A 13567-nucleotide genomic window follows, 5' to 3' on the forward strand; every position below is an offset into this window, starting at 1 on the left:
TACCACATATTCCTTTACCACAGAGACAGTGCTTCACATGAGTAACTATTAATGTCAGCTGGAGCTTTTATAGAGGTGTTTTCCAAATTGGTAATTTTTTTTATAATTAAATATTTGCCACTAAATTTACTCGGACAAAATGTGTGTTTTTGATTTTGGGGTGAACTGTCCCTTTAAGGTATTAGCACCCTCTAAACGTGTTGCTCATACTACTAATATCTTATGTTGCACTAAAGTCATATCTGTAATAAGGATACGGCGTCTGTGGCTATATTTTCTGTGCGTGAGTGTATTTCTGTGTCCCACCAGCAGTGTCCGTCATATCTGATGACAGACATTGCTGGTAGGGCAGAAATGCCAGCTATGTGCTCCTGATGTAACAGCCGGCTAAATTTGCCCATGTTGCCCCGCCATGCAGGACAGAGACAGACAGCACAGAGATGCAGAGACAGACAGATGGATTAAAAGTGCAGGAACACAGGAAAAAGACACAAAGGATGGACAGCAGCAGCAACAGAGCAAATTACGATACGATAAATTTGACCTCTGACCTAAACAGATAAGTGATAGAGTAGCTGGCTGTGTGTGTTGGTGTCTTATGATGATTACTCATAGGGCAGATTCTGAGAGGGGGAGAATCCCTTTGTCTGATCTGAATTTGAGTTTACTAGTCTGAGGACACCACATGGAAACAAACTGACTGGTCGGTGATTTCGGTTAATTTAATTGCAAAATCACAAATGTCACTCTCAATACCAAGATACTATTTTAACCTAAAGGAATAAGTCACCCCAAAATGAGTATTTCAATATTACATCAGCTACTCCTGATTGACTAGAAACTTTGTATTGTTGTACACACTGGGGGGAAATACAAACAAGATATGCAGCATATTCATTTTTCAGTTTCAATTTCAATTTTATGTATAAAGCCCAATATCACAAATCACAATTTACCTCAGAGGGCTTTACAGCATACAGCGTCCCTCCATCTTTGGACCCTTATGTCAGATAAGGAAAAACTCCCCAAAAAATCCCCTTTAATGGGGAAAACAATTTTTTAATAAAGTGTATCATAACTAGATACTCTTAGATAACGCTCAGATTTTCTGTCCATACAAACAAACATAAAATATACCTGGAGAATGATTTATTCAATAGAATAAAAATAATCCAATTTAACATGCCAGCTGGAATATTAAAATGTATAATTATTGTCATATACCGCAATAAATCTGCCACATTTGGTATGTACAAGAAATTACATTCAGAGTTATTATAGTTTTGTAGTTTTTTGTAGTTTTTATTATTATTTGGTTTTTAATTTTTGTTTTCAATGCAGTTTAGACAAGTTAATTTCCAGAGTGAATTTACTTCTGTTGTTTAACATATTTAGTTTTAGTTTGGTTATTATTTTCAGTATTATTTATTTATTGTTATATTATAATATAATATTATTTATTATGTAATTTTTATTTATAATATTTTATTGTATTATATTTATAATATTATATTGTATTATTTATTTATTATTTTAATGTTTTTTGAGTGTTTTTTTTATTTATATATTTTTATTTTATTTTAGCTTTCAGTGTTCATTTAGTTTTTTTTTTTGTTAAGTCTAGTTTTGAATTTTATTTCAGTCAATAAAATGTTTTTCACCACACCTAGTTTTTGTTTTTAGTCAAGTTTTAGTTAACCTTGTTGATGTTTCATTTTGGAGGGCTGTGAAAGATGATTATTTTTTCATTGTTCCGTATCAAGGACGAAAGTCTTACCAAAGATAATCCATCCATACCCTCGCTCTCTTCCTGGTCTTTCTTTTTCTCAATCCCTCCTCTTTCTCTTTCTCTCTCCCTCCATCGTCTCTCAGGTGACTAAGCGTGATGAAGACTCGTCACTGATGCAGCTAAAAGAAGAGTTTCGGACATACGAAGCTCTCCGGAGAGAACATGATGCTCAGATTGTCCACATCGCCATGGAGGCGGGCCTACGAATTTCACCTGAGCAGTGGTCTTCCCTGCTGTATGGAGACCTGGTCCACAAGTCACATATGCAGTCCATTATTGACAAGGTACCAGTATGGTTACTATGCCCCACTTGCCACATAAGTTTCGGCTTTTATCATAAACTCACTTTGGAAATTTCTCATGATGGGTTTAACAAGCCGGTAGAGAACAAAAGAACAGGACAAATACATTCATCTATTCTTTATTTTATTTAAAGCCTCTCCTCTTGTATCCTCTGCTCCAGCTGCAGTCTCCAGAGTCATTTGCAAAGAGCGTTCAGGAGCTGACAATTGTTCTGCAGAGGACCGGAGACCCTGCCAACCTCACAAGCCTTAGACCACACCTAGAGCTACTCGCCAACATAGACCACAACCCAGGTTTGCTTAACAGCTTTCATCTAAATGAATCCTAATGAGTCAGAATGATTCACTCTTCTCAGAATAAAAGGCACGTCCTGATCCACCAAGATTAATGAGATGGAAAAAGAAGAAAATTGGCATGCTGTGGCACTCACATACCAAAATGCAATTAACAAGCACAAAAGACAAGATTAAAACTATTGATTATTCTCAGTTTTGTCTCATACATGCTGAATTCTGTCCAGCTTTGCCGCTTGTACAGTGATAAGTATCTTTTTTTTAAACAGACTGAGTTGTTGATCTGTGTGCAGATGCCCCGGCGCCATCATGGGAGGAGCTGGAGAGTGTGATGCTGGCTGTGAAGTTGGTGGTTCATGGACTAGTGGAGTTCATACAGAACTTCAGCAAGAAGAGCCATGACGCTCCGCAGGTACAGTTATATTATTTAACATGATATGAAGGAGGTGTGAGAGATCATACACATAATGTTGGTGCTGTAGAAAAGTGGCATTCAACACGGAAGATAAGACGTTCAGGGTCCAGCAGCATACTCTGTTCCTCCTGGCTGTGGCTTCTAAGATTTAACTGAACGGACAAAACATCGTCTCTTGTCTCTGGATACCACGGCATTAAATGACTGTTAACAATAATCAGATGATCCAGCTGTAACGACCCAAACTGGTCTCTAACAGTGCATACAGGCTGACACTCTCCTGTGTGTCAGTATCTAAATTTTAGATACCCAGATCCAGACATTGACCATTGCATGCTTAATCAAAATGCTTAAATACATGAGTACATTTGCAGATGTGTCGTAGTAAAGCTGCTGGATTTTGGACACAATCGTCCCCCCTTCCTCCAGCACCCAAACTGGTCTGCAGTCCATTGCAATCCATTTTGTAAGGGAGTTAGTGATTGGGTCACAGGTAGACTTACTCAGTTTGCGTCTGAACACCTGGTCGTGTGCAGCTTGACGAGGCTGGCTGCTAGTGCTAGCATCAGAGGCTGTGCTAGCTCGGACCTTCGGGTTCGCTGCTAAATGCTTTGCGTTGAGGTGATATTTTAGGCTTAGTACTGAAAGCAGTGGTATCCGATGGTATGAAAATGGTATGGTATGGTGCTCCTCTCAACAGTTCCATTTGGGTGTTTTTAAATGTAAATGTTCCCGTCATCTCGTCTGCCTCCATCATGTCACAAAGCCACTATTGCCTTTAATGACACACCGGGTCAAAGGGCACATGGAACATGATTAATCAGCATTAATTTTTTAATTAATCGAAATTAACGCATTTTTTGACAGTCCTCAAAATAATACTTGTACATTATCTAAACACCAACATGTTATAAGGATTATAATATATATATTTTTGTTGTCATCCCTGGCATACTACCATGAAGTTCTGTCCTTGGCAGAGTGAGACCTTTTTTGGGGTTAAATGAATCTTCTACTTTTTATCCATGTTAGAAAATAAGATGGTGATCACACCATGACACTTGTGTCCATGGGACAGGGGCCTGTGTTTTGAGATCTGTAAACCAGGAAATATTTGTTTTCTTTGGAGGCAAACAGTTTTGAAATGGCAGCCCTGCCATAAACTCTAAATTGGTTGGCTTAAATTAGTTTTCCATCCAGAATAACCCACAAAGGTGATTAGAAAGGTCTATAAAAGTCTTTTGTAGTTTGTCCACACCTGTTTGCAGTAGTGAGAGAAACGTGTTACATTTACTTTTTTATATGTACTTGAATCATTTTTTAATTTTCTAAGGTAGTTTTGCAGAATACTTTTTACTCTTTCTCGAGTGCATGTGCGCTAAAATATATGTAATTCTACTTCGTTATATAGGGCTACATGCTTCTTGACTTCTTTTACTGACACATTTAGCCATAAATAATTTTTATATTCAGCTGAGCTCACGTACAACAGTGATTGTCTGACAGGGACCGATAAGATCGCCTACAAGCCAATCATAGCACCGCAGATGGAATGGAGGTTTATGTTTTGGACACTGAATGCATGTGTACGCACACACAACCACACACACAGACACACATGATGCAAGCTGCGTCCAAGCCTCTCCCCTAAGGATTCAGTGAAAAGAACAAAACGTTTTCCTATTTTTTTGTTTCAAGGCATTAAACAGTGCTCAACAGCACCTTTTTTTTTTTTTTTTAAAGATATTTTTTGGGGCATTTTTGCCTTTGATGGACATGACAGGTAAGTGTGAAGGGGGGAGAGAGCAAGGGAACAGGCTGGAGTCGAACCCGGGCCGCTGCGGCAACAGCCTTGTACATGGGGCGCCTGCTCTAACCACAAAGCCACCAACGCCCCAACAGCACCTATTTTGTCGTTTGTCTGGGTCTGGATAAAATAATTTAATACAATTAACGTGCACATTTTTTATAACCTGCTGTGTCAAGTCAAGTTTATTTATGTAGCACATTTCATATGACAGGCATGAACTCAATGTGCTTCAAATAAAAATAAAAAAAAGTAGACAAAGATCATACATTACAAAAACATGTTAGATAAGAACATATGAGATAAGAAGGTATTTTTAAAAAGGAAATAATAATAGTACTGATTTAAACATAAAAATTTTACCCATTAACCACACACTGTAAACTAAAAGCTTACAACAAAAGGATGCTGTCAGGCTGCTTTTAAAAGGCGACACTGTTGTGCCAGACATTAGGTCTTGTGGTAGAAGATTCCAGAGAGTAGGACCATCATGACTGAAGGCAACATAAGCTGATTTAAAATTTACTCTAGGTATCATGATGATACCTTGACTTGATGATCTGAGGCAGGGGTGTCAAACATAGAGCCCAGGGGCCAGAACCGGCCCGTTAAAGGGTCCAATTCGGCCCACTAGATGACTTTACACAAAGTCAAAGTCAAAGTCCATTTATTTGTCTCCCTTGGGAGAAATTTGGATTGGAGACAGGGTACTGCTGCTTTAAACAGCACGAAACATACAAACAAAAATACATAAAAGACAGTGAAACATTCAGCATCTAAAAACAAAAAAAAAACAAAAAAAAAAAAACATACTAGTGACCAGATAGGGACCAATGTGCAAAAAGATATTTGCTCATCTGAGCTGTGCAATTTGCCACATCAAGGTGCTAGTACACATAAGGGTGCTACACACCTGATATTGATGCACCTGTGAAAGCTAAGAGGTGTCAGGTTTCAACAATAAGTAGATACTTCATGTAAAATACAGCCTCAGAGACTTTTCCACCCTGACAAGAATACAGCTCTCTGAAATAACGATGAATACTCACGGTGGGCATATTTAAAAATATTGAACACTGTGCAAAATATTGTCAACCAGCAGCTTCAGTATTAAAGAATCTGTATCAGACTTCTATCTTAAAACTGTATTGGTGGAACCCTGCTGCTGAGGCACTGACAAAACCTCAGACTGGAAATGGTTTAGAAGGCAGGGGATGACTTCACCTGCTTCTTCTTTAGCTTCTACTGTAGTGGGAAATTATAAAAGAAAATGCACATGTAATGAAAGTGAGTAGTAGACTAACTGAATGTGGAAAAACTGAGACATAATGTTGAATTTGCACATATTTTTCTGAGGATATCACAGGCTGATCATCATCTGTTTTAAAAATGGATGAACGTTCTCAGAATTAACTTCTTTACACTTAAAAAAAGGGGAAAATTTAAAGGTATTTTTGGGTTACTGGTCTGGCCCACTGGAGATCAAACTGGGCTGTATGTGGCCCCTGAGCTAAAATGAGTTTGACACCCCTGATGTAAGGGATCTGTTCGGTGTGTATCAGTGAGCATGTCTACAACATAGGAAGGAGCTAAACTGTTCATAGATTTAAAAACAAAAGGAGGTATTTTAAATCAATTTTCCATTTTACTGGGAGCCACTGAGAGCTTGTTTAAATGTAATACATTGATGTAATAAATTGCAAATAAAAAAAAGCAATCACTGATAAAGTTAATTAGTCACAGCAGTGTATAAACATTAACTAACATCTTGATGAACTTTACACTTACAAGTGAACATTATTAAGTGTCACCAACATTTTATGATACCTGTCACAGCTAACAACTTAATTTCAGTCTTTTATCTTAGACTCAGTTGCATTAGAGTTTACAGTTAATGTGCATTGTTTCTGTGCATTCTGCAGCCTCAGGCCAACAGCAAGTACAAGACCAGCATGTGCCGAGACCTCCGTCAGCAGGGAGGCTGTCCCCGAGGAACCAACTGTACATTTGCGCACACGCAGGACGAGCTGGAGAAGTGAGCGCTGCACTCACTCATATACACAATGAAAGACTCACTGTGTTCAACATAGAGAATGACTAATCATCCAAGTTTGCATTTATAGACAGATAAAAATAATCTGTTTTATAACTGCGAGGTGACACTCTGCTAACTGAAGTATCTGTATATGAAAGTCTGTTACTACACAGCCTTCCCCAAGTCCCCCTTTTTAATTAGATTGTATTTATCTAATCATGTATTTATTTACAAGAGGTCCTCAGTGCAAACATCCAATAACAACATGTTTATTAAGATGTTCTCTGAGCAAACTGTAACCTTTCCCTATTGTCCTGATTTCCCCCGTCGTCCCTTCTTCTCTGCACAGATTTAGACTAAGGAACAAGAAGAGCAGCAGCGCGGGCCGTGCGTTCCCGTTAGCGCCGGGAGTTATGGGTAAAACCTTCACTATGGAGGGCAGCATCCACACAGATGTGTCTGGAGGAATGGGGCAGGGGCTCAAAGGCACGGGGGAGAACACAGCCTCCTTGACAGAGGGAGTGCCCAGCCTGTCTCACCCAGAGCTGATCCCCAGAGGCGCTGACATGATGGAGGAGATGAAGAGAGCGGTGCCAAATGGATCCAACGGGTCCAACGGGCTGTCTAACAGGAGCTCGTCAGGGTCGACAGAACAGTAAGATCAATCATCCACCAGCTTAATAATAACTCCAGTTTAGCATTATGTTTGTGTGCAGTAGGTAATAAAGCAATAAAAAAATAATATTCTTTGCTGTGTCTGGCACTGTCACTACCTTTTTAAAAAGTCCTGACCTCACCTGCTGTTGTGCCCAGGATTGTCCGGAACACAGCAAAATAATCTTCATTTATATCAGAACAAATCCAACCAAACTCACATTTACAAGTCACCTGATATGTGAATTTTCATACATTGGATATTTGTGTATGATTTTGACCTGAGGGCCATTCATGTGTTGATTCCTTCTTTTTATATTGTCTGTCTGTCCATCAGGAAGCCCATCTCACCTCCCAGGACTCCAGTCAGTCACTCCTCAGCATCGTCTCCCTTGACAACAATTGGGCGGGGTGACGGTGGCGCTCCTATCCCCAAACATGGTCAGTTCGTGCTGCGTGCACCACATCCTTCTCAGGCGTCAGAGCTGTACTTTCAGGAGCCGCACTCTGCATATGACACGGCCCATTATCAACCAACCTGTGAGTCCAGTTTTAAATAAAAGCCTGAATAAAATAAATAAATAAAAATGTATTGTTGTCTTGGGAACATGCAAATGAATCTCCTCTCCTCTCCTCTCCTCTCCAGCAGGTTCCTACTACCAATCTACTCTCCATCCCTCTCACAAACCCTGCATGGCTCGCTTCCTTCGATCCTCCAACGTCCCAGAATCCTCTCTGCCGCCCTCAATTGGCCCTCCGCCATCTTCCTACCCCAGTGACCCTCAGGCACCGCACCCACCTTCCTCCTCTTCCTCGGGGTACCCGTCACACCCACCTAGAGATCGAATGGGGCCTCCTGCCTTCCATCCCCACCCGGGGCAGCCTCAGTACGGGCCTCTGGCTCCGGCTCATGGTGTTTATGCTCCCCTCTATGACAGCAGGAGAGTATGGAGGCCTCAGGTGAGCTTCCTGTTAGTTGTCACGTTGCTGTGATACTTTGATCATCGTGTTACTTCTCCAGATAACAATGATTCTAATCATTAACAGCTGTACCACAGAGAGGATGCCAGGAGCAACTCACTGCCTCCAGAGGTGCTGCATTCCTCCGTCTACCAGCCTCCACTCAGGGAGAGATTCAACTCTCTAGACAGCAACTACTGCTCTGGAGCTGAACACCGTGCAGGGCTACACAGGGTAATAATGCATGTCTTATAGCATCGCTGCGGGCAGCACTCACTTCTGATTGGCTGGAGGGATTTATTTTTAGATGACAACACACCTCTGATGTAACTGCTGCATCACTCTTTTTGTTAAGCACATGTATCCATTCAAAAACTGGACGAGCAGGCTGTTATGGCTTCTCCCACTTGTTTGAGTGACGCTGTTCCAACGTAGGATTGCAAGCGCAGCATCTATTTGGCAATGCCATAAAAACAGTATATTTTAATTATTCATAAGTGGGCATACTTTAGGAGAGATAATCCACTCTGAGCAGCCATAATTAAAATATAATGCCCGCTGCCTGGCGTTACATTAAACTGGTTTGCTTTCTGTTTTCTTCCTCGATGTCATGACATATCTCGTGCACTACATCCAGCGGTAACATCTGTATTAATCAGTGTTGGTCTGTCTTCCTGCTGCATTCCTCTCAGCAACATTTCCTTTCCTTCGGTTTCTCTTTTTACTCCCACATATATCCTCTCACCTCTACCTTCCCTGCCAGCCACAGAGCTGCAGTATGTAGCTTCAACCTCCTCTGTAGTCCTCCCACTTCTCACCCAAATATGTTTCTGCCTCACCCACTCTCTGCTCTCCTGCTCACAGCATCATATAGCATTACCAGTATGACTACTGGCATACTACAGTTAATTTTACCAATAATGCTGTCTGGCCACAATAACTGTGATGGAGATTATTAAGACATAACACAGTCTTGTACACAAATGACTTTAAAATACTGTTTTTACGGCAAATTAAGTCTAAACAAAGAATAATTTGTAGATATTTCATTTCATTTATACATACAGGAAAATGATTTAATTGTATGTTACAGTTAAAACTGGCCTGACTCAGTTAAAAACTAGTTTTCAGCTATGCAACAAAAGCGCATTACATTACAGAATAAAACAGTCAACAGAGGCAAAACAACAAAACACAGGCAGCTACATAGACAATGCAGAGTAGAAGACTGAAGCAGAGTGAATAAAGTGGGATATGGGATTTAAATCAGTGGTTGCAGGTCTGTCCCTCCATCAGATAGTGTTTACATGCATGTTTGAAATGTGTAGTGGAGGTTACTGCTCTAATGTAGTGTGGGAAAATGTTTAATGTACCTTTTGTGTCCACCACCTGTATGTGCATTATATGGTGGGAAAGACAGCCTTACATTAGCATCTTTCATACAAGAAACGCAGGCACAAAGGGCTGTATAATATTATATGCACTGAGTGCTTCACATAAAAATGAAACATGAAAAAAAGAATGGACATAAAACAGGCAAAAAGAGGAATTCAATATAAAAGGAAATTTAAATACAATTTAAAAACAAAAAATAAGATTAAATAGAGCACATAGAGGGCATCATAGCTCAATATCACCAAAACTATAGATCATTAAATCATAGAATAAAATTATAAATACAACATTATATACAACATTTAAATGGATTGCAGCAGTGCAAAATGTAAAAAGCAAGAGTTTCAGGCCTGTATCAGGACAGTCAGAGCTCGTTAAAGGCTGAAATGAAGAGATACATTTTTAGTTTTCTTTTAAAACTGTTAAGCGGGCTGGCTCCCCTGATATCTGTAGGTGTTCCATAGCTCCGGGGCATAATTGACAAAAGGGAACATTAGAAGCTTGACTGTTTTTGAATTGGAGAGTGGTTGTGCTGCATTATACTGTACAGCTGTTTTTATTGTTTCCACCCTCACAGTCTCAGAGAAGGCTCCTTTGTCTGCCCTGATGTTTAGACCTACTGCAAAACCGTTCAGAACCCAATCATGTTCCAAATACACACACTCAAAGAAATATTGTAATGGTGACTTTCTACTCTAAATGCCCTCATAAATCATAGCATTTTTTATCATTTGGATACTTAATTTCCATACCCATTGAGCAGGGGCGGATTTAGTCATTTTGGGGCCCAAGGCAAAGACAGGCATGGGGCCCTCCAGATCCTTTTATTCATCCCTGTTTTCAATCCTTATTGTACAAAGACACTTAAAAACACCTTTTTAAGTGTCTTTGTAAAAGCCATAATAAAATAAAGGCTTTTAATGAAGTAATCAAGCTACCCTTTTTCTTTCCCTGCTCCATGCAAGAGTGCCTGAAGTTTGTTTTTTCGTGCTTGGTAAGATTTTGAGCCCTCTTCTTCAAGAGCACCTGCATTTTTCTTTGAGTTTTTGGACAATATGGGTCCTTGAGCACACCACTACCTCTTTTCTCAAGTAAAAACTCTAACCATAAGTGTATGAGGAGTTTTATGGGGCCCTCAGAAACTTGGGGCCCCAGGCAACCACCTAGTTTTGCCTAATGGTAAGTCCCCCCCTACCATTGAGTACAGCATACAATACCATGACTTAGTCATACCAAAAATTAGGAAAAAACCAAAACATTGGGCCACAGGGGGAGCCACAGCGATCGGTCGCATTTTAGCCATTTTTAAGCATTTTTCTGTTGTTATAGCACCACCCAGTTGCCAATTAGAGTTAAATTTCTCCAGTCACCTTGAGGCGTCCTGTTCTACATATCTACCAAGTTTAGTAAAAATCGATTTGGCGGTTAGGCCTAGATAAGAAATTAGCTCTCTAGCGCCCCCATTTTGTTTGATGGGGTCAATAATGGAGGGGTCCCCTCAGATTATGTGTGGTCATGTGCCTACAAAGTTGCGTGGTGATCGGTGAAACCCTTGACATGTTATACACCTTTATGTGATGAGCCACGCCCTCCACAATATGAATTGCCTTATAGAAGCTCAGTTTTAGTAAGTTTTCCAACTTTTGCCAAGAGGGAACTTGAGATATTGGTCCCTAGAATATGTTCACCGAGTTTCATGCAGATCGGTCAAACTTCCTAGGAAGAGATCGATTTTAAGTGGGTTTTTTTTTTTTTTTTCAAAATGGCGGAAAATCTACAGTATATAACCAGAATTTATGGGTTCTTGAGGCACATTTGTTCCTCATGAGGAGAGGCATCTCTGTGCAAAGTTTCATGTCTCTACGACATACGGGGCATGAGATATGCCCATTCAAAGTTTGCAATTTCAGTCGGTTGCTATAGCGCCCCCCTTTGGCCAATTGATGTAATATTGCTTCATTTGCATCCTCCCATAACCCTCTACCACTGTGCCAAATTTCACATGGATTGACCAAGTCAGTGAGGAGAAAAACGTGGAACAGACACACACACACACACACACACACACCCACACCCACAGACAGACAGAGTTTTCATCATTATATAGTAAGATATATATATATATATATATATATATATGAAAGTAATATAACATTTTATGTTGTTTACTTTAAAAACTCTTTAAATACTGACTGAAATTTGCCTTGTGCTTTCTTATTACATCTCACTGTCAGCCACGCTTATTAAAAAAGGGGGCGTGGCTCTAATGCAGTCCACTTTAGAAGATGTGCTGTGATTGGCTTCTAGAGATCCAATCAAATAAGTTTGTACATTTCGATGGAGTCAGATGACAGTAATCATAGATCAGGACATCCTGGACAAGTTATATCAGATGGAAAGGAAGGGGGATTTGACCGTGCTAGACCAAACATGAAGTACAATCATAGCACCTAAAGTTTGGAAAAGATGAAGGACTGATTACAGATCTGATTCAAACTCAAAAGTATTTAATTAGTAATGTTATTAGTAATGTGTTTGCCAGCAGTCAGCTTTGGCTCCAACTGGCACTCACCAGTTGTCATTCATGGCTTTAGTCATTAGTGTTTACTACCTGTTAACATTGTGTCAGTGTTGTCAAAGATATTATTGAATCATGCTGATTTTGATAATTTGAGACAGTGTCAATACTCATCTTCCACAGTATTGACATACTGGTACTAGCTGCACTTTCTAGTCTCTGCTAGTAACCAAGAAAAGAAAAGTCATTGTTGTCATGTTAAAGCCTTTTCCTCAGTGATATTTTTTCCTGTGGATTTGGAAAAGGTTTAGAATATCAATATTTTTAAAGGCATTGTAACAAAATTAGAAATTTCAGTATTGTGACTACACTACATTGTACTAATTAAGATGTTTAAACATATTATTATTATTATTACTATTATATTAATATATCTGTTCTCTTTTCTCTTTGTCACACTTCCTGTCTTGCCGAACGCTTCCTCGTCAGGATTACGGCCGTGTTCCTCTAGGCTATGAGGATCTGTTCAGAAGGAAGCAGGAGCAGTGGGCTCATCATCACCACCATCACAACGCCAACAGGCCCTCCCAGTCCTCCCCCATCTTCACCATCGATTTTGGAACTGAGGTAGCGAGCAAATAACAGAGACAACACACTGTACACACAAACACACGGAGCATTGTTGAGGACATTTATAGGCGTGACGGCGACAATTAAAATGCTGCCACGACCAGTTTGTTAATAGTGTCAGTGCAGCCACCTGAGAGTGGGAGTAATAAATTGCTTGTGTATAATACCATTTTTAAAATATGTAGGATTTAATTCCTATCCCAAAAGCTTGCGCTTCATCTGTGCCCAATGCTATTTAAGTGGGAGATAGTTGCTTAGCAACTGTGGAGGGAGATATCATAGCAATGCACAATTGTGGCGTGTGTGCATGTGTGGGTGTGTGTGTGTGTGTGAGAGAGAGAGAGAGAGAAAGCGAGAGGAGAGACTTTAACAAGCAGTGACTCAGGCTTTCAGCTGAGTAAAGCTTTGTTTAACGGCACGTCAGATATGTTTTTGTGAAGGCATCCGCTTTAAAATTGAGCGCTGATTAGAGAAACCGCGAGGACTTTTAAAGTGTTTGCGCACTGATCTTGATTTAATTTTGATGCCTCTGCATAACAAGCACAAGCAAGCAAAGCCATGGGTGAAAAGACTGGCGATTTCTAGTTAACGATGTCCAGTGCTTGCCACAGCGATGGCAGCAAAGTGGCAGCATGTCAGTGCTGGCGGTGAGAGCATAAATTCAAATTAGCAAGCAACCGAGGCTGCTGCAAGGTGAATGAGCTTAAAACTTACACCTTATGCTTAATATTCAGTTCACGTGTGACATTAGCAACCATGCACACTCAC

The 13567-nt window shown here is 40.1% G+C and overlaps 1 protein-coding gene across 6 annotated transcripts in view; it reads left to right on the forward strand.

The window, feature by feature from the left end:
• rc3h2 (ring finger and CCCH-type domains 2) overlaps positions 1 to 13567 on the forward strand; it is a 28796-nt gene that overhangs the window by 11833 nt on the left and 3396 nt on the right. For 4 of the 6 annotated variants that reach the window (XM_033647374.2, XM_033647378.2, XM_033647379.2 and 1 more), the window contains exons 6-14: positions 1873 to 2073; positions 2253 to 2385; positions 2679 to 2797; positions 6530 to 6642; positions 6992 to 7297; positions 7634 to 7836; positions 7943 to 8256; positions 8344 to 8490; positions 12659 to 12796. In XM_033647374.2, coding sequence (XP_033503265.1) covers positions 1873 to 2073; positions 2253 to 2385; positions 2679 to 2797; positions 6530 to 6642; positions 6992 to 7297; positions 7634 to 7836; positions 7943 to 8256; positions 8344 to 8490; positions 12659 to 12796 — 1674 coding nt within the window. The remainder of the gene's footprint in view (positions 1 to 1872; positions 2074 to 2252; positions 2386 to 2678; positions 2798 to 6529; positions 6643 to 6991; positions 7298 to 7633; positions 7837 to 7942; positions 8257 to 8343; positions 8491 to 12658; positions 12797 to 13567) is intronic. The other 2 variants (XM_033647377.2, XM_078161880.1) reach the window with 1 other exon arrangement.

This window comes from Epinephelus lanceolatus, chromosome 19, assembly GCF_041903045.1.
Source record: "Epinephelus lanceolatus isolate andai-2023 chromosome 19, ASM4190304v1, whole genome shotgun sequence".
NCBI lineage: Eukaryota > Metazoa > Chordata > Actinopteri > Perciformes > Serranidae > Epinephelus > Epinephelus lanceolatus.